This window comes from Ruditapes philippinarum, unplaced genomic scaffold (assembly GCF_026571515.1).
Source record: "Ruditapes philippinarum isolate M1 unplaced genomic scaffold, ASM2657151v2 ctg10211_1_1_1_1, whole genome shotgun sequence".
In the NCBI taxonomy this organism is placed as follows: domain Eukaryota; kingdom Metazoa; phylum Mollusca; class Bivalvia; order Venerida; family Veneridae; genus Ruditapes; species Ruditapes philippinarum.
The window spans coordinates 5,414-28,171 of NW_026860087.1; the positions used below are offsets into that span (position 1 = coordinate 5,414).

Sequence of the window (22,758 nt, forward strand, 5' to 3'; positions counted from 1 at the left end):
TGTAACATGTAAGTAACTTGACAAGGTGTAGACGCGTCCAAACCAAAACCTGGCCTAAATTATCATACAACGGTATTTTATAGGGAATTTCCAATTTCATATACTTAGGCCAACCTTACAGCATTGTTTGTTTGTAGGGCTCCGACCCTAAGTTCAAGAGGTGGGTAGGTAGGTAGGGGATTTTTTTTAAATTGCAATTGATACAAAATTTGAGCATAATGAGTATAGCAATACACTGTGAGTATATAGTCTGCCATGATATACTGAACATGTATTTACACAAATAAAATTATGTAGGCAAATGTTTTTCTGTTGATATTTTCTTTGTTTAATATTTCAAGTAATAACAGACATTCAATGTAACACTTTTGTTGTTTATTTTATATTCATTTCAACTTTAAACAAAATAATTGTTCCTTATTTACTGGAATTGGCAATGTCTGGAAAAAGGTGACAATACCTGTAAAAATTAATTAAAAGAAGTGGTCTGAGAAAAATACATACAATATGATTACTTGATAGATGTAGCTCTTTGAGAAAATAAAACGGAATTAGTCTCAATACTTGTATTTCAGAGTTATTTAAAAATGCAATTTATGCTACATGTATAGATGTTTTGTTTGCAAAATCAATGATTACCACCTGCTTTGATGACTACCTCAGATTTCCTTTACTGGTCCTGACTTGTCAAATTCTAAATGCACAAAGAAGGGAGGGGTGTAGTAAATCCATTTCTCATTACTATTGAATAAAAGGATTTATCATGCAAATAATTTTAATCTGGTTAGAATATAAATATTTGAAATTAAATGACTAACAGCAGAATTTTTTAGCTTTGATTTTTAAAAAAAAAATGTTAAATTTTAGGGGTGTACACTTGAAAGTCACTTACCAAACCATACTGTATTAACCTACTTAATTAACACCATTCACTAGCCAGCATAATAATAGATCATTATGTACATTACACCTGTCACACAGTCGTGTGTACTTGCCATATTTGGCAGTGTATTATGTAGAAAAATCTACGTCACCTGCTGTGTACAAGTATAGTGTGTAATTGCTCACAATCGTCAACAAGTCATTGAAAGTGGGATTAAAATAGCATTGGGCAACAATTAAATAAACCCATTTGTGTGTTGAATGGGAATATAGTATCTGTCAGATAAACGGACAATTACAACGAATGAAAAAAAAAAAAAGAAAAAAATAAACAGTGCATGATTTGCAAAATTGTTTGCAACAAAGATTTTAAAAATATGGCTTTTTAATTACAATTTAGGAAAAGGTATTTTTTTAAAAATAATTATCATTATGAAGAAAACACCTGTAGGTAGAACTTATTTAAAAGTATCAGGGAAAAAAACTTTAATTTTCTAGCGACTTTCCCGCGAAAATTTATCACTTAACTTGTATTTTTCAACAAGTTTTAGTGCAACCTCATGTTCTGACAATCATGAATGGAAGAATGATTTAAATTCATTTATGTCAATAATAAAGTTTTCTGGTATTATTTTCTGTTAAAATATATGTATACAGTGGTGGCCTATGGTTACGGAGGGTAGTCCATTTCTATATTCATTGATGTATGTATATTATCTTTGAAGCAAGGTTGCAATCGTTTTTTTTTTTTCACTTTTATACCAAAAAAGAATCGAATTTTATTCTGGTTAAGTATGTCCACTCTAAAGTTTAAAGAACAAAACTTTATTTTTGTAAAAATACCTTCAGCTTTCCATATATTGTCCGTATATATAGGCAGCATTTAAGAAAATCGAGTACAGCTTCACACAGTGTGTAAGATGTCATCTGATCGGCAATTATTTTAGCAAATATCTTCAAAATGACATTGACTTTTATCAGATTTAATGTTGACTAAATAGCAAAAGAACACTTCATTCACATGTTGGCTTGGAAACTGAGAATTGTTATGCCCTTTGCGAAATTTGAGGATTTCTGGCGAATGTGAAATCGCCGATGTTCGGGGTCAAATTTTGGCTTAATATCGATGAAAAGCGTGTTTATTTTGTTTTTGGGATAACATTCTTTATTTCTTCTACTTCTCAGTTCAAAACTTGTCTGAAAAGTTATTGGAGAAAGTTCTTTTTAACAGAATAAAAGCATAATGGTTCAAAAAAATCCTCGAAGGTGTAAACAGTTTTTTGAGTCGGGGCAATTTTTTTCATGAGTCGGTCGAGCACAAAGAAACAAACAGTGTTGTTTGAATGGCCTTAGCGAATTTTACCTCGGGAAATACAAGAAAAGGTGAATGTTAGCCTATATAAGTAGATGTACGCAAGTATGATAAATTATGAGTGTTAGATAGTGTGCTACTTCGATATGACAATGACGCTAAGATTTTACAAGAGTAATAATCTAATTTTTTATTTAAGAATATTATGGATGACAACATTTGTTCCTACAACACTTTGTTTTTCTTCCTTTAGACCCGACTTTAACTGGATATTTTATTCAAAAAAGGTCAGTTTTTACTTTGATTTATTTGTTTAAATATAAAGATAAAACATTACAAATTATTAAATATAATTGAATAAATATTGAATGAATTTGAAGTACTTTATTGCCTAAAATTAAATGGCTACACGTACACAATTCTAAAAAGTACAAGGTGTCGCGTAAACCAATTGCAGTATGCATCGCGGTGCAATCAAATTTCGGTCATGAAATTCAATTTTTAGAAATGATTTAGAAATGTAACCTGGAATAAGTCATTTTTTGGAATTATATTTATATTATTTTGTAACAAATAAACTTGAAATAAATGCAAGTAAAATAAATATTAATAACCTTCAAAGATTTGACCTAGTTTCATTTAATAAAAACACCAAAAATATTTCCGGTCACACTATTGTGCACAAATAAAAAGTGTTATGTCAAATATAATGTTGTACTGAACTGTTTTAAACATGTAATATGTTAGCAGTTTTAACATATTTACATTAATATTTTCATGTTTTCATTTAATGATTTTTGTGGTGGAATCTTTAAAATGGGAACAAAAAACTGTACCACATCTGAGTTTCCCTATTTTGCACTTGGACAATGTCCCCCCCTTTTCAATGAAATGAAAAGCCCTTTGTTGTATCAGGATTGAATTTCTTACAAGTGATTTTCTTTTCATCATCAGTTATGCTGGAATAGCACAATCAGTGACCAAATTCATGGTTTCCTTTCGGGTTTTGCCATAACAAATTTCCTCCATTGTACATGGTTTGCTAGTAGAGCCTCTCAGACTTCTCAACATCTTCACTAACTTTTCCATTAGTTTTGTCTTGTGAGGTGCTGTAGTGAACACTTAATGTTTTAGAAGCTTTTCTTATTGTCACACATTCGCAAGAAAGACTCTTGTTGTCAGGGTTATATGACCTATATGACCCTCTAACAGCTTCAGAACTCTATGAAAAAATAAGAACAGACACTTTACAAGACAAATTATACTCATTACAGTACACATGAAAAAATCAATGAATGAAATAGAATAGAAATATATCCGTTGTAGCAGACGACTTGTAAACATTGAAAACAACTTATGTAATTTAACTGTGATATTTTTATGTGTATGAATGGGCAAATAAGCAAAATGTGATATTTTGACCATCTATGATTAATACCTTTCGAAACTCCATTTTAAGAAGATCTTACATTCTGACTTCTGGGTCACTACGGCGTTGCTTTAAACTTGGACAATTTTTCTAAAACTATATAATATATTTTGTGACCAGATATTGATTTTACTTAGATATGTACTTTAAATTGTAACGTAAAGTATTTATCTTAATGTATGTAAACACACAGTATGTACATCGCTAATTATATATTTAAAGATCATAACTCGAGGAAAGACTGACCTTAACGATGGTGCCCAGATGTTTGAAATATGGATACACAATCATATATCCCTAGTTAAAAACACTTCGAGCTATATAAACCTGGAAGTTAACATTGAGACTTCATTGCATGGTATGATTGTTTTGTATTCCTTTCAATAATCCTAAATCGACTGGTTAATAAAGATTTTAAAAAAAAATGTGATATAAAGAAAGTTTTTAGTTTATTCATGATAATTATCCAAATTGTACATTTATATCTAATTGACATTTATATTGAATTATATTTCTTAATTTAAATTTTCACCATTTTTTATGTTTAAATTTTGAATTCTGCTTAAGACGGAATTAGGGGGCGAGGACTTTTATGAACTTGTTCAATCAAACCGAGCTTACAACATTTTCAATTTTGTCTTTAGGGATTCCGTTTGATCTATTTTGATCTTATTTTTTCCTTATCAAGTTATGCTGAATTTACTATTTATTTAAAAAATGACTGTTTAAAGACTTAATGATCAACAATTGTAATGAATTAAATGTAAATCTCACTGAATATATAAAAAGACTGCCTATTCTTTTATAAACCGAATATTACAGGTAATTGCCGGCGGATATTTATAGAAATATCCTTGTTTACAGTTACTTATCGTTAATGTAAAATAAAAATAAAATTAAATGGGATTATGGTAAAAATGTTAACTTATTTTGACTTTCACCTGTCTCTCACTAATGTCACTTTAAAATATTTTATGCAACATTGTATACTTTTACCTATTTGAATTAATACACAACAGAAGTGCAAAATTGTATCGAAAATTTGCTATTGAGTTTTTTTTAACATTTTATGATTAACGAATTACGTAGTTTATTTTGAAAAGAGAAACTAATTTTTCCTTGAAATTCATAAAAATTATTCTGAACGCATACTCATTTTAACTACAAAATGTTGAACATAATGTTTGTCTAAAACCATTTACTTAAATTTATAGTTTAACTGCTTAAATGACTCTTTTTGAAATCGATACTTTTGATATATTTTATCTGAATTTTAATTTCACTGATGAAATTACGTCGTTAATAAGTTCCTTGTTTAAAAGTAAACAATTAAATACATTTTATTTTCAGTCGTTTCAGCGACTGATGTGCCCTGCAAACTGACAAGGACTTACATTCCGCTAGCTTTTGCTGGATTGTCTGTTTCTATACTTCTCATTGGAATTATGTTGGTTAAAACTCGACGTGAAGGTACGCATATTGACTAAAACTTATAAAACTATATCAGTTTAGAGTTTTGCCACGATCTTTTTTATATCAAGTAAGCATAATTACAACGTAACAGTGACATTTTGCAAAATAATCAATTTATAAAAGTAATTAATACATGAAAACTATATGTAAGGTAAATTCATGTTGCAAAGTTACTCGTGGTAACTTAATATGGCTCGATTCGTAATATATGGCATCGTTAAATATGATCAATTAATGTGTAATATCTAATATTTTGTTTAAATATGATCAATTAAAGACGATCTGTAAAGAATATTTCACTTACTTATTTTTCTCTCATATCTTCTTTCTCGCTAGTGCAGACAATTGTTAACGGAAAGTTTTGATTGTGTGATGGTTGCCAGCAGGAACGTGATATTGTACGTTTGGTGAGTTGCCGACCTTACAAACATTATCTATGTCATTCATGTTTGGAGCGTCTTCAATATTGTCCCGAGTGTAATACGTCGATTAGAGCATTCATGTAAGGTATCTACGTTATTGCTAAAGGGATTTTCGAGCCCACAAACCTGCTCATTGTCAAATATTTGCCTGCCTTTTCGCTGAGAGGAGAAATAAATTTAGCTTTAAAACATTTATTTCATTGCTTCAGTCGGAGGAAAAATACATAAAGTTACATGTACATTGACGTTACAAATTGGCAAGTTTCCCTCTACATTCATGTTGTTTTTGTTTTGTTTTCAAAAATTAAAACGATTTCTCGGAGACTGCCTACAACCAAATATTTTGTGTTGTTAGCTTTGTGTTCATTGTAGTAAAAGTATAACGAAATGTGTTGTTAACATATGAGGTATAAATAAAACTTATTAACTTATCATTTTAACTTGATCATATACATTGAAATTTGATTTTTGTGACAACAATAGCGAGATGTTTTACGAAATGACCGCATTGTGATGATGAAGGGAACTGTTTATGCTTTAAAATAATTTCATGATTATAGTTTTTGAACCACTTCTTAACCTACATATCATGTATTTTAACCCGATATTTTAAATTTTTTACTATCCGTCTTACTTATATTTTGTTCATACACACTAGCCTCTCTATAAATCAAAGCCCTTTTTTCTAAAAAAAAAAGATAAAAAAAATTAAATAAAAAAATGATTGACGTTCCATTGGTTATTCGTGTAGAGTTAAAGTAAATCTGACTTAAGAACTAAAATAGTTGCATCTGAAAATTGACCATAAATAATAAAGTGGCAGCCAGTTTAAAGATAGCAGAAACATTAAAAGCTAAAGATAACGTCTGTTTCGAATACAAGTAGAGTTATAAATTTGTCTATGCTTACATCTCGTGAGAAGTTGAGAGATATGTTATCATGAGAGCGGAACGTTATCTGAGAAGTGCACAGTGCAAATATACATCAACATTTATATGCGTTCCTAATATAAATCGAGCTATTGACAGACTTGTTTTTTTTTTAGGAAAATCGATGTGGAAGTTCCTTCTTAATATAATTATCCACCTAAGAAAATTGTATAAATTGATTCTGTAACTTTACTTATGGTTTAAATCAAATGGATAATTTATGAATGCCTCAAACAAAAACTGTTTGAATTAATATACATCAACATTTATATGCGTTCCTAATATAAATCGAATTATTGATAGATTTAGGTTTTTTTATGACAATCGATGTGGAAGTTCCTTCATAATATAATAATCCACCTTACAAAATTGTATAAATTGATTCTGTAACTTTACTGATGGTTTTAATCAAATGGATTAAATGACCCTCCATTTTCGCTAAAACGCACAATTAGAGTAAGCAAGTCAGCTCTGAATACAGAAGAATACTTTTTTCTCAACGAACGGGTTGTAAAAATTACTTGGTGCAAATAGTGTTCAATTCACATACAAAACCCAACGTTTGGCATGATAACGAAAAGTTCAGTTATCTCTGTTTGTTGAGAAGACTTGACCTTCAGTGTACGCTTAGACGCACAGATAGTGTATATAAGTCAGCTCTGTGTAATGGGAGACTTTGTCTTTAGATTTAAAATTAAGTTAATGCAAATTCGATTCGATTCAAGTCGCGTTCACTTCACGTATAGAACAAATATTAAATCAAGCATAACAACAACAACAATAACCACAACAACAACAACAAAATTTTGGTTCAAATATCCCCGTTTGTTGCGAAGGACCTGACCCTCAATGTCAGCTAAGACGCACAAATAGAGTATACAAGTCAGCTCTGTGTACTTAAGGGAGAAATTGACTTTTTGTTCAAAATGAACTTTGGGCAAAATCGATATTCTTCAATTTGCGTTAGCTTTACATTCAAAACAAAATTCAGCAATGCAACAAGAAGTTCAAATCTCTCCGGTTTTTTTTTTGCGAAGGACCTGACCGTCAATGTCCGCTAAAACGCACAAATAGAGTATACAAGTCAGCATTGTGTACTTCAGGGAGACTTTTGACTTGTGTTTTAAAAGAGCCGCAAAATCTATTTAGTTCAAGTAATTCAAATAATAATGGTATAGATCAATACAATGGAAGATTCGAATTACTCCGTGTGTATAAGGACCTGACCCTCAGTTTCCGTTAAGATGCTTAAACAGTCTTTACAAATTAGCTCTGATGAAAATGGAACAAAATATGCTTTTGTTAGTTTATTTATTTTAATGGATATATGAAGACTTTTAAGCTTTACTGCCAATGGAAGACCTCGAGTTCCCACTCGTGCATTTTCTGCATTTTCGAAAGCTTGGTGGTCAATAAAGATCTCACATTCCTTTTAATGCCTTACACGTTAATGTTATAAGAGTGTCTATATTCTTGTCTCCCTACCGGACAAAAGCCTACCCACCGAAAATGACAAAGTTGACAGGAGCTCTCAGATAGGACAGAATCCCTCCCATGAGATTTACAAGTCATACCAGTCTCTTTACGTTTGTTTATAATATATATCATATATTTTGTGATGAACCATAAGCAGATACAGATGTCAAAATTATTAAATGGTCAGACTGATAATATTTGAAGTGATTAATGAGATAACAATATAAATATTATTACATCATAAAAACATCTAATAAATCTACATGTACTTAGTTAACATGAATCGCTTTTGAAATAATATATATAGTGATGTAAAAATATGAATTTATTAATTTATATGATCTAACTATTAATATAGTGTAAGTTGTGACAGCTATTCTCTTTTGTAGTTTGTCATTATGCGTGTTCTAAGAGAAGGACAATTTGTCCTTCCTATAAATTTTATTAGGATGGTAGTGCTATTGTTCTGCGAGAGGGACGGGGTTTCTTCAGTTTACGTATTTTTGATTTTTTTGGACTGAATTTTGAATAACTACAACAGTCACCATATTAATGTTCTTAAAGACACAGAAAAATATCCATACATTTTCTCCATATCTATCTCTGATATAATCAAAGAAGGTTGTTTGTTAATGTGAATTCCTTAATCTTTCTAAGTTATATTTCTGTCTTTATTGTTACATAATATGTAATATTACAGATATCATTGTTACTTTCTGGCGTCACATAGTAGAAACATTACTTGATGTATTGAAATATTACTTGTCTATTACAAACGGTAGAGTTTCTACCGATAAAACATTTAAAAAATAACGAGAGTTTTGAGTTAAATTTGTATGCTAAAGAATTCGTGAATGTCAATGGATGTAATTGATACACTTGATTCCTTTAAAAATATTTTAATGACAGCTGATATTATTACGAAAATTCAAATTTGAAATACTTACATGCAACATTATATATATAAAAAAGAGAATTACATAACTTAAGTGTTTAAAAAGTTTGTAAATTGTCCAAACCAAGGATGAATTCTAGGTTGGGCCGACATAACGGTTTAGTTAAATAGGCTCACATTTGTACCAAGAATGTTTGTGCATTGTTATAAGGAATTACATAACATTTGTACAGTATTGATGAACTTTTCACTCTTGTCACATGATCTGTTACTTATAGTGTATGAACATTTTAATTTATCTTAATCACAGTCATGAATATTTATTGAGCAAGTTTGACAACGCATATGGCTTGGTTGTGGTGGAAGTTTGTCTGCGGGATTAGCAATTGTTTCTAGTTTTGGACTATGTGAACTTGGCGTTAATTTTGTCAGCATTGTTGGTGCCTTTCTAATCTTTGTTTTGTTAATTGAAGATAAACTATCATCGAAGTGCACGATACTTGTATTGCAAAATTCATTGAAATTAAGGAAATTTCTCCTGAATTTATGTATTTGTTAATGAAGGAATACATAACCTATTTTTAAGGCTGTATTCCCTGTTACTGATCAAGTTGATTTAGTCCCTTTTATGTAAATTAATGGCAGAAATGTATTCATTTAATCAGTAGGGTTCAAAGTGTATTCACAGTTACATTTACTGAGGTTTTACAGTAGTATCTTAACTAAATGAAAGCGAACAGCTGATTTTTATATATTTTTGAATTTATTTTTAACTAATCATATTATTTCAGGAATTGGTATAGACAACATGTTTATCTTGTCATGTTTATCAGAAGCACAGACTCAGTTGAAGATAAATTGGCTAACATCAGTTACGGACCTGATTGCTTTCATTGCTAGAGCCGGGTCAAGTTTTATTGCAGTCAGAAACATTTGTATTTACACAGGTACACGTATTTGTCTTTACAGGTAAAAACATTATGATATATTCGTATGAATTATACTAAAACATAACCAATATGCAATACATACAACCTTTTATAAGTAATGTGAAAGCAATACATTTATAGATACAGTTTAACTTCATTCGCTCGAACTCGGATCGCTCAAATACCATCCTTTGCTCGAACTGATCACCCAGTCCCGGCAGAGTTCCCATATAATAAATATTGTTCCAACTCGGACCGCTCGAACTCTTGAACCTGATCTCTATTCCCTTTGGCAGACATATTGTGAAAATCACACATTCTCGGTCGAACTCAAAAATACAACAAAAGTTGCGGGTCGACATGATCTGAGTTAGAGGTCCTTATCCGAAGTTTGACGGACAGGACCGTGAAATTGAGATTTATAATATTGCACGCAAGTTCATTAACCTTTATTGTCTTTAGATAGGGTGAGTGTCACTCTTTAAATGGTTTTGTATTTTTTTTTAAAGATAAAGACTTCCAGTATTCATGATGTTTTTAAAAACAAATTTTTCAAATAAAGTCTATTTTGTATCTACCATTAGTTTGCAGTTGTATACCCGAACACGATCTTTTGTCATTCGCATTTAAAAAAGTTGTTTATAGCCTATATACGTAGGTATAGGTTATACGTTATATACAGAGTTTTAAGAAATTAATTTTGAATGATTCTAAAATCATGTGCATTATGTAAATAGGCGGAGTCCATTAATGTAACGTATAAATTTCATATATACAGTTGTGGCAAAGTTTAAACACAATAGAGCTTGTTCATTGGACTGTAATTGTAGATGATATGTTTCTATAAACAGAGTAAAACAGTTGGAGATATGTCAAATCTATGGCGGATAATCAGTTCAGCTATCGATTTTCTTTCAGTCTAACATACTCGTATCTACGTGTAATTATACTTATTCTTATATCTGTAGTTATTCTCCATGTGCTCGTGTCACGGTTCTGAACTATATGAAGATTTTACCGGTTGGATAGCTCATTTGGCAGCTACGGATAGGTATTCCGAGGGTCATCGGTTCGACTCTTGGCCAGGCTACCCATTTTTCTCACCCTGTGATACTTAGTATCAACGTGCGGCCGTGAAAACATATAGCTCTCTCGGACCGTATATGTCAAGGACCGATATGGCACACGTATGACATATTCACTTCGAATTTGTCACACGTGTGACATATTCGGTCGAATATTGCACCCTCTTCATTATCATCATCACAAGTGTATAATAAACAAATATTTCATAGAATTTTCAAAAGTGTAAACAAATATTTCACCTACTTTTTTAAGTGTATAATCAGGGTCTTTCAAATTCTATTTGAAAGACCCTGGTATAATGAAAAAATATTTCATCAAATAAGCGCAAAACATATTTCGTGAGTACTGTACTGCAATATCCCTGTAAAAAAGGATATATATTTGTTTTGCACTAAAATTTTGTTTGTTTTTTTCTTGCTGCTTGATCAAAATGATTTTAGGGCCCTTAATAAATCTACAAGCTATTAGTTTAAACATATTAATTTATGCTCGATTGCGAAACACGTTCTTTTAAGTTATATTAATCAATTTAAAGTCCGCTTCCTGGAACTAACCAGTACTGGTGTCAAATGAGGAAACATTATCGCGACCCGAGTTGAGCTCGAACCCACAATTATTGGATTGCGAGGCAAACATCTTAGCCATTCGGCCACCACTACCCCTTATCATTGTATCATTCATCAAGAAAAAAATAACATCTTGCTAGAACTTTAATGGCACATATGCTGCAAGCATGCAAAAGCAAAAGTAGAATGCATGTTAAAATATGTCAAACAGTTTGCAACGCGTTCAATCGTCTTTTTGAAATGATAACAATGGTTTTAGGCATAACATAACGTTCAAGTTATAAATGTGGAGCAAGTTTTAAATGTGGAGTGAACAGAAGGCCATTCATACTATCTTCTCTCATGCGCACCACTGTAACATTATACTTCTGGTTTGAAGCGTGAAGAAAATAATTTATGAAAATGTTCAAAAATCATTTTTTCGTGATTAAAAAGTTTTGGTTTTGCTTATATCTAAGTCACGGCGTAACTTTTTTTGGATATTTATAATTATTGATTTGAATCATCATTTACGAGTTATAAAATAATTATAAAATCATGAAATTAAATACTTAAAAAAGCCGAACAATTATCTTTAGCATGGAAATTTATTTTATCAAAACCATAGGACACATATGCTCCTACATTTTACACAAAATTCCCGGGAGAATCAAGTCAAGGGCTATAACTATGACAGCACTGATCAAATGTACAAGTGTAATCCCAAATGCACAACAACTTATGCATTACAAACATTACAAAGGCTTTTTGAATTTATAAACTTTATACATGCCCACATTTTTATCCGTTAGTAAACACTTTACTATGCTTGCTGATTTGTGCCATTTCGTATTTTCTATCTGCTGGGCGCCAGGCGAAATCACGAAAATACGACCAGTCGTTACTTTGTCGTATTTTCGTGTTTTAGCCTGGCGACCCGCGGAGCAAAATACGAAATGGCACAAGTCAGCTACCATACTCACTTAAATTAGGTTATCTTTACTATTGGCCGGAAACACACTACATGATTGATATAATCTTAACCTACATTGAACCTTGTTTCTTATCTTATTTAATGCAAACATTTAACCCGAGTAACACGATTTATTAGCCTGTCCGGTATTTAGATTAGACGTGTGCAAGTGCCTTTAGTTTAAGTAGCATCGAAAGTACGTTATTCTATACCAGTTTGATATTGCTTTAACAGTCGTGTCCCCCGCTGCAGAACAACTTTGAAGATATTAAACACACAACCTTATTTGAAAGGGCTGCTCTCCGTGAGGCTGCAAGGTATGTGCAAATCTAAAATATAGCCTCCATTTATTTCAAATTATATCGACATAAGTTAACTGGTGTCCAATTATATTATATGGTGTACTTCATGTATTTGTGCCAAAATTTATAAAGCGCGATGCAATTTGGATATTATGTGCATGCTTTCTAAAAAATCTAAAGGTTTGTTTGTCGTGCTTAAGAACAGCCAGAATAAGATTTATAAAATGTTGAAATAAATGTAAACTTGGTAAAAAATGCATTTAAATCACATTTAAAATTAAGTTGTTTTTTTTAATTGCAGATGTCTGAAATGTGCAGATGCGCCATGTCAAAAAAGTTGCCCGACTCAACTTGATATTAAATCGTTCATCACCAGTATCTCAAACAAGGTATATGGATATACGTTATAACAACCCAATCGTACTGATATATATAATGTAGATACGTCATATTTTCTCCAATACATGTTAAATTTTAAAGGGACTCCACTGAGGCTTAAGAGTCTTAAAAACATATCATTTGAATTTCTTACATAAATAAGCTGGGCACATTAACAGAAATATATGCAAGATCGTGAGAACTTTACTTGAAATAAATTGAAAAGCGTATGTTTAACGCTTTTCTTATCCCGATTTGAAGTTTGAAAAGCGTTTTAAACCGCTTTCATTTTGGGTCATTTTTTTAGCAATTTGAATAATTGTTTTGGGAAACCAATTTGGCGCGAATTGATTCTTGGAAATTTTTTTGGCACAAAGGTTAGGTGGTCTAACCAACATCAATGGCACATTTATTCTGGAAAAAATATTTTCAGTCCATCATGTCAAAAAACTCCAGTGGAGTCCCTTAAGCCTAAGAAAACGACCTCAAATTTTACGGGTCATAAAATTAAATCATAAAATGAATTTTAGTGATAGTATAATATTTGTAGTTAATGTCCATAGGTAAACTTAAATATAAGGAAGGAAGTAAGAAATTGAAAAAACGAAGAAGAAGACGATAGTTTATGTTATATATTTTGCAATTTGTGGCAAATTATATTTTTATGTCCTTTAAGTAAGATATAATTTATATGTTGCTGTGTTCTAGAGTGTAATAATACATAACAATATTAAAATAGTATTTGCTGTTAAACTAGCGTTGTGCGCCGATAATTGTAGCGATTGTATGACACATACACATTAAATGATTCAATCATCCTTATACCATAGTATCTGATGACTATATCTAGTTATACCAAAGGGAGATAACATTTCTATATTAATATGTTGTAGGGTGTTATCCTGTAAATAAAACTTTTAAGATGGCCCCCCGAGATGGATGCCAAATTAAAGAATTCATTACACTGACCAAGAATATAAGTTCATATTTAGATGGAATTTACATCTCTCATTGGCAGGAATTATTTTTAGACTGATATAAGGGAATTTTCGGAAAATACGAAATTCAGCTCTTGTCTGATAGAACGGTCATTTTATAATGGCAGCGTTTTTGATGGTACATAAAACAGATACACGAAATAACTCGATTGATACCTGACAAACGTAAGAAAAATTAAAATCTTTAAGATTTTAAATCAGTAGCCTTCTACGAGATGTCAACTAAAATACATTTACTTTAAGGCATTTACTGACTGATAGAGTGACCATGGTCAATCTGGTCATTCCGTGTAGATGTGACTTTTTTTCTTGTAAATTCTTGATTAATTAATATGATTTTTTTACAGATTTTAGCCCTCATGCAATTTTTAGTTCTCTTGAATGGTTTACTTTTAACTTTTTTTTACTGTTACAAGTCCTTAATTGTTAAACAGAAAAATTGAATTGTTAGATAATATTTTCTGCATTTTATTATTATATTATATGCATCCCCATTATGTTTAAAATTTGTGGTTTCAATAATGTCACCAATCTACTCAAAATAGAAGGCTCTTTGAAACATCTGTAACAGTTATGAATACATTTACAGTACATTTAGTTTTTATATTGTCATAATTTTTGTGGTATCTAAGGTGGTAAAGTTCAGAAAACATTTATATCTTGGATTAAATAAGGAACACATACATCAGTATTTATCTGTCACTAAGTAAGAAGTGATGTACTAGTACTCGTATCTTCTATCCTTAACTTGTACGAAAATACCGCAGTACTCGTTTTAAGTAGAACTCCGTTGACACATTCAGATTTGATAACCCAAAGTTCGTTGATATTTAGCATATTTACCCAAAGTGCGTTTGTCCACAAAAGTGCATTTTAGGGATTTGAACCCTGAGTACCCTTGACCCAAAAGTACAGTGTTATATACATTTTGTTTTACTCAGTGCCTTAATAACTTCCGTCACTCAGCTATAAGTAATTAAAAAAAATTCTTTGACGCTTAACCTCATTAGTTCATTTTTTGTTTCAAGAATTATTATGGAGCAGCGAAAGCTATATTTTCGGACAACCCGCTGGGCCTCACGTGCGGTATGGTGTGTCCGACCAATGACCTCTGTGTGGGTGGATGTAACCTTTACGCGTCCGAGGAAGGACGTATCAACATAGGAGGGCTGCCAGCAATACGCTACTGAAGTAAATAGTTCCTCATTTCTATTTTCCATTTGTATCACCGCTAAAAGTGGTACCACGAACTTACTCTAGTTTCATTTTAGACGTGTTTATTATCATTTTACCATTGTTCAGGCAGGTTTGGCTTCATACTGAAAGTACATCCACGTTCATTGAACTTGATTAATAAAGTTGATCACGTTTGCAATCATCTTTTCAAAACTAGTTCATTATAAAAATGAAAATGGGGAAATACGAATGTTTTAAAAAAAGACGAATATAATAGCTGAAATTTTCACGTCGGGTTTTACATCAAATATACAAAAAAGGTCGAAAAGACGAAAACTGGCAAAAGAAAATACCGCAGTACTCGTTTTAAGCAGAACTCCGTTGACACATTCAGATTTGAAAACCCAAAGTTCGTTGATATTTAGCATATTTACCCAAAGTGCGTTTGTCCACAAAAGTGCATTTTAGGGATTTGAACCCCGAGTGCGTTGACCCAAAAGTACAGTGTTATATACATTTTGTTTTACTCAGTGCCTTAATAACTTCCGTCACTCAGCTATAATTAATTTTAAAAAAATTCTTTGACGCTTAACCTCATTTGTTCATTTTTTGTTTCAAGAATTATTATGGAGCAGCGAAAGCTATATTTTCGGACAACCCGCTGGGCCTCACGTGCGGTATGGTGTGTCCGACCAATGACCTCTGTGTGGGTGGATGTAAACCTTTACGCGGCGAAGAAGGACCTATCAACATAGGAGGGCTGCAGCAATACGCTACTGAAGTAAATAGTTCCTCATTTCTATTTTCCATTTATAACACCGCTAAAAGTGTACTCCACGACTTACTCTAGTTTCATTTTAGACGTGTTTATTTATCATTTTACCATTGTTCAGTGGCGAGGTTTTGGGCTTCATACTGAAAGTACATCCACGTTCATTGAACTTGATTAATAAAGTTGATCACGTTTTTGCAATTCATTTTTTCCAAACTAGTTCATTATAAAAAATGAAAAATGGGGGAATACGAATGTTTAAAAAATGAAAAATTTTCACGTCGGGTTTTACATCAAATAGACAAAAAGTCGAAAAGACGAAAACTGGCAAAAGAACAATTTCGTTCTCAAAATATAGATGATAACATAGACGTCATACTTTGCAGGTTTTCAAAGAGATGAGAATTCCAACAAATCAGAGACCCGAGCCTTCCACCGGAATCTGACATGCCAGACAGCTATAAGGCCAAGGTTGCACTAATTAGGTTGTGGTCCTGCTAGTATAAGCTATGCCACGTTCCTGGCTCGGCTCGGGTACAGCAACTTGACCATTTTTGAGAAGGAAAATACATTGGCGGTTTGAGGTATGGAATTCATACATTCATGAAATAAAGTTCACTATAATACAGATATATCAGCATACGAATAAATGAACCACATACAGAGAATTTCAACCTCGTGGTTGGAAAATAGAAATTTCACTTTCTGCAGAATCATTTTTACGGCCTTAAGCATGAATAATTGCAAACAAGTTTTTTCGACACCGTGCATCTTTTTGATTACATGTATATCTTTTGATAATAAAAACAAACAAAATGAAGTCATTTATACACAATGTCTAGTTTTGCTTTGCTTTGCTGTGATTTGCTTTGCTTTAATCATCGGTTCATAAACGTGTACCCATTTCCGCATATAATGTAATTTATATTTGAACAGATCAACATTTGATTTTAACTGACTTTGTTTAATGATGCTTTATATTAAAAATAAATGATTATAGTACATTATACATGTTGCCTCCTTATGCAAACTGATGATACAGTTTGATAGCCGCTTCTATACCGCTGTGTAATTGAATCTCCCTAGGGACTTGAGAGGCTTTCATGTATGGATTCAAGAAACTAACCAGCTAGTTTACGGAACGTCGGTGGTTCTACTGAGGCGCCCGTTCATGCCTGAAATAATGTACAGGTGGACACCTAAGATCTTTCTCCACCAGTAAAGCTGGAAAGTCGCCATATTACCTACACTGTCTTAAATTGGTTTGACGCTATCAAAACTTTTCTCTATGTAACTATCATTAGCAAAACAACTGCAAACATATTGTGGAGTCTTTTATAATTGTTTAAATATATTTTATATTCTTGAAAAGATTTCCTGCTTTACCTGCGCAATTATTTCAGTTCTTCCGAGATACCCCAGTACCGATTGCCGTACAGTGTGGTAGACTTTGAGGTCCAGCTTATGAAGGATCTAGGGGTCAAGGTCAGGCAAAACATTTTCAGGACAATAAAACAAGCGATGATATTTAGAATATCTGCTCGATAAATTTAGCCCAATAAAACACTTCGCTCATTCTCAATAAAACATAGCATTTGATGTTCCACTGGGTAGCTCTTTTACGAAGGCTTTTCTTTAGGTCAAAATGTCGTTAAAAAGGTGGCTGCCACTTTGTCTAATAGGGACTCTCTCAGTTTTACATTTCTATCTTGTATTTTTCTTTTACAAGTACCATTAACGTCCTAAAATGTAACATACGTTACTGTCGCCACCTAGAATTTTCAGCTTTGAAATTGTGTTTCAGAAAAATAAGTTCTAGAGTAAACGAAACATGTGCAATTAATCATTGCTTTGTGTACATGCACTTTGATTATTGGTAAAAATTATATTTGACTGTTAAAATCTCATTGATATAATGGATGATCAAATGTCGCCAAATGCATATAAATAAATAGTGACAAACCTAAAACAATAAGAAACGAATCCGAAATTACATAATTGATTAGATGCATGCTTAATAATACCGCATATATATAATTATAAGTAAAAACAAGCTTGCAGCCTCTCAAATATCATTCTATTTTCGGAAATTTTCATTTTTTATTAAAATATTTTAAACAGCATTTTAAAAAGAAACATACGTTACCATTATTTAAGAGCCAATCCATTCAAAGAAGAATCCAAACAAGACAGAAAATTAACATGTGTGTAACTCTGATATAATAACCCCAAATTATGGCGGGTTAAACGGTCTTGCATCATTTTTTAACCCACTTTCAATGTAAAAATGAAACATACGTTACAGAAACATACGTTATCAACTTTTTAAAGTAAGTTTATCAAAAGGGAAATTGAAGACAGAAAGCATGTATAACAGCAACATTAACTTCAATTTGACATTAGTAGGTAAATTTTGTTAACTTTGGTCGAGATTTAACTTGTTTAAGTAACCACAGTGAAACAAACGTTACTTTTATCAAACATACTTTTTATTTTTTACACATGCATATATAAAAGCATAAAATCGCATTTTTATGACAATAGATGTACATATGATTAATAAATAAAAAAAGTCGATTTTACATGTAAGTTTCAATTCTGTGATTAAGTTCATAAATAAGGGAGTGTAAAACATACGTTACTCCAACTTACAATTCAACAATTTTTGAAAATTAAAGATAAAATTGGGATTAGCATGCCTACGGAGCCCCTAAGGTGACATTTTCCACACTTTTTCCCCCGGAATTTAATTCGTTTTTACGAAATAATAATTCGTAATTACGAAATAGTAATTCGTTTTTACGAAATATTAATTCGTAAATACGAAATATTAATTCGTTTTTACGAAATATTAATTCGTTTTTACGAAATATTAATTCGTTTTTACGAAATATTATTTCGTTTTTACGAAATATTAATTCGTTTTTACGAAATATTAATTCGTTTTTACGAAATATTAATTCGTTTTTACGAAATATTAATTCGTAATTACGAAATATTATTTCGTAATTACGAAATATTAATTCGTAATTACGAAATATTATTTCGTAATTACGAAATATTAATTCGTTATTACGAAATATTAATTCGTTTTTACGAAATATTATTTCGTAATTACGAAATATTATTTCGTAATTACGAAATATTAATTCGTCAAAACGAAACGTTATTTTGTAATTACGAAATAATAATTCGTAAATACGAAATAATATTTCGTAAAAACGAATTAAATTTTTTCTAGCGTTTCAAAGAGATTTTTGGTAATATTTATAAATAAGGCCTCAAAACTAAATTCCTGACTTAAAATATAAGGCATGTACAATGCAATATAAAAAATAGTGATTTTTGTTCTCCCCAAGTTTTTTAACTTTAACACTATTGTAAACATAAATTAAAATATTCGCCATGTCAATAGCGTTGAGCCACAGCCGTGATAGACACGCGCTAGGAAAATTTACTTAAAAATTGCGGTCCTGTGCTTCAAATCCAAACACGGACATTTCTAATACTAAATTGTGAGGAAATATTCATTTTAAATTGATTAGATTAGTGAAATCTGGACCAACCCCCTCCTCGTCCCATAAGTTTTACTTATGTATATGATAAAAGAACGGAATAATATAGCATGTTTCTGTTTTAAAGACATTTTTAAAACATTGCTGATAGGAACATGTATTTGACAATGGGGAAAAAAGACCATTTTGGATAGAGAATGACTTCTCACTCAAAAACCCTGTTCACTTAAATATAATAACTTGAGAACCATTCGGCTTATAATCGCAAAGTTGATCAAGGCATGTAAATGACCCATTTGTAAGATTAATAGGTTCATTATCAAGCTCAAAATGACCTTAAATAAGATTTCGTAAAAACGAATTAATATTTCGTAATTACGAAATAACATTTCGTTTTTACGAATTAATATTTCGTAATAACGAAATAATATTTCGTAATTACGAAATAACATTTCGTAAAAAGGAATTAATATTTCGTAAATACGAATTAATATTTCGTAAAAACGAATTGATATTTCGTAATTACGAAATAACATTTCGTTTTTACGAATTAATATTTCGTAATTACGAAATAATATTTCGTAAAAACGAATTAATATTTCGTAAAAACGAATTGATATTTCGTAATTACGAAGTAATATTTCGTAAAAACGAATTAAATGCCGGGGTAAAAGTGTCGAGAATGTCACCTTAGGGGCTCCGTACATGCCTGTAAGTAACAGATACCTTTTATTAGATGTAAGAAGATACAAACGTGTTTTTACAAAGACAAGATGTGTTAATAATATGTTGATGTACAAGCAGAAATGTTAAAAATATATTACAAGATATTGAAGTTCTCAGCAACAACTAATTCGTTTCTGCAAAGAGCTTACTGGCCGTATTTCATTCTATATATAATAATGTTAAAATTATATCCATAGATATAAATTATTTTACAAAAAATAAAATTGTTTTCTCAACCTTTACTTGCATTTGAATAAAATGAAACATACGTGACATCCTATATGGGGATAAATATAGAACTGCTAAGCAATAAATTTTCCAAATATTAAGAAAGTGGAAAGTTGAATGTTTTGAAGAAAAACATTGCTAGTACAACATTTGTGTATGCATTCGACCTCCCATATATTATATATGATATATATCCTTTGAATGAAGACTTTGAAGAATTGACTATCTTTGCTTTCTACAAATATTTAACTTTGAAGAAATTAACTGAAAATTAGCAAGGTACCCAACTTCCTTGAATTTTCCTGGGATAGAAAGTGCCTCTAGATATAGAATTACAGATTTTGATATATTTTACAGACATTTGTTATTAATATGCAGCCAAAATGTTACATTATAAGATCTGAAATCTAGGTTACCGAAGAAATACAGTGTCATTACCGGAATAAATGCTATCCTATTATATTATAGTTTCTTGTTCAAAATATTTCTGGCAAACTTGCAAAATACCCTAAACTTTTACTTCAGCGATAAAAAATGACACAATGACAACATCAAATTTTTAATATTTTTCAACCTCAAATGCTTTATTTTATTGAGAATAGCTCAAATTTTGATTGATCCCTACTCTGACCTTTTATTTGAATAACAATATAACAATAACAATATAACCACAAACATGAACATGTTCTCTTTTGTTAACAGAATGATATGTTTTGGTGAAATTCTTATTGTAATGCACTAATCTGACAATTTGAATTAGACAGGATATATAAGGATCTATCCATGACACAGTAAAATCCAAATTATCACAATCCTAAACTATCTCTCCTTTCATTAAGGGTAGAGTTTTCAAACATGAAATAAGTCACCCTAAGGTTAGGCAATATGACCTTTAAATTAGATTTATATCAATTTCACCCTAAATTTACTTGTATGTCTTAACAGTTTTTTTTAGTGTCTTCGGTATGAAGGTTACATTGATTTTCCGGTCTTCTGTTGGCATTTCCACCAAAAATTTTTCATGTTTATGTTGTTTTCTTTTTATATGGGCCCGGGAAAGAATTTCGGGCCATTATTTTATGTTATACCCCCATGGCGTCCCGTCTGGTCCTTTCTGTCTGTTCTCTCCGTCCGTCTGTCCGTCCGTCCGTTTAGCAATTTTGTTTCCGGGAGCATTAACGTTAAGTTCCATTTGGATTAAATTGTCCATATGTGATAGTAAGAAGACCCTCTATTGATTTTTGGGGGTCACACGGTCAAAGGTTCAAGGTCACTTATCGCCATTAAAACTGAAAAAGCAGTTTCCGGGAAGCCATAACTTAAAGTTCCGTTTTTGGCTCACAGCTTTCTGATTGTCCATATTGGGGTAGAGGACCCCAATTGATTTTGGGTCACAAGGTCAAAGGTCAAGGTCATTATTATTTTTTAAAACTGAAAATATTTTTCCAGAGCATAACTTAAGTTCAATGGGGCCCACAATATTCAAACTTCAATGTAATTTGATTGTCCATATTGGGTAGAAGACCCCTTATTGATTTAACGGGGTCCAACAGGGGTTCAAGGTCACTATTCCTTCAAAACAGAATAAAACAGTTTTCCCGGGAACATAAACATAAGTTTTCCATTTGTCCCACAGTGTTTCAAACTTCATGGGATATGATTGTCCATATTGGGTTAGAAGAAACCTTATTGATTTTGGGGTTCACAAGGGTCAAAGGTTAAGGTTCACTTATTATCTTAAAACTGAAACAGTTTCCGGAGCATTTAACTGTATGGGGGGGTCTATTTGGCCCACAATATTCCCAAAATTTCCATTGGGAATGATTGTCCATATTGGGTAGAAGACCCCCTATATGATTTTGAGGTCACAAGGTCAAAGGTCAAGGTCACTATAACTTTAAAACTAAAAACAGTTTCCGGAGCATAACTTATATTCCATGTGGCCCACACTATTCAAACTTCATAGGATGATTGTCCATTTTGGGTAGAAAACCCCTATTGATTTTGGGGTCACAAGGTCAAAGGTCAAGGTCACTATAAATTTAAAACTGAAAACAGTTTCCGGAGCATAACTTAAGGTCTATTTGGCCGATATTGTTCAAACTTCACATAATGCTGACCAACGTTCATGTAAAATTTCATGATCTTCACTAAATTATTTATGGAGCAACACTAAAGATTCCGTAACAGACAGACGCACGTACTCAGGCACAGGCGCACGGACAAATAAATAGTTTAAACCCCATTTCTAAGAGTGTGAGCATAAACAGTCGATATTTTATCTTCATGTCCAAAATACTTAGCACATATTT

General features: G+C 31.6%; 1 protein-coding gene and 1 long non-coding RNA gene across 2 annotated transcripts; both read left to right on the forward strand.

Moving 5' to 3' along the window:
• The first annotated feature begins 2,326 nt into the window (after positions 1–2,326).
• Positions 2,327–5,093, forward strand: LOC132758838 (uncharacterized). The gene is made up of 3 exons (XR_009629631.1): positions 2,327–2,481; positions 3,846–3,981; positions 4,974–5,093. It is a non-coding gene; the product is annotated as an uncharacterized LOC132758838 (long non-coding RNA).
• A 5,832-nt stretch (positions 5,094–10,925) lies between these two features.
• Positions 10,926–15,219, forward strand: LOC132758836 (dihydropyrimidine dehydrogenase [NADP(+)]-like). The gene is made up of 4 exons (XM_060750537.1): positions 10,926–10,934; positions 12,586–12,668; positions 12,955–13,042; positions 15,058–15,219. The coding sequence occupies exons 1-4, from the start codon at positions 10,926–10,928 to the stop codon at positions 15,217–15,219; spliced, it is 342 nt and encodes a 113-aa protein (XP_060606520.1).
• The last annotated feature ends 7,539 nt before the right edge of the window (positions 15,220–22,758 follow it).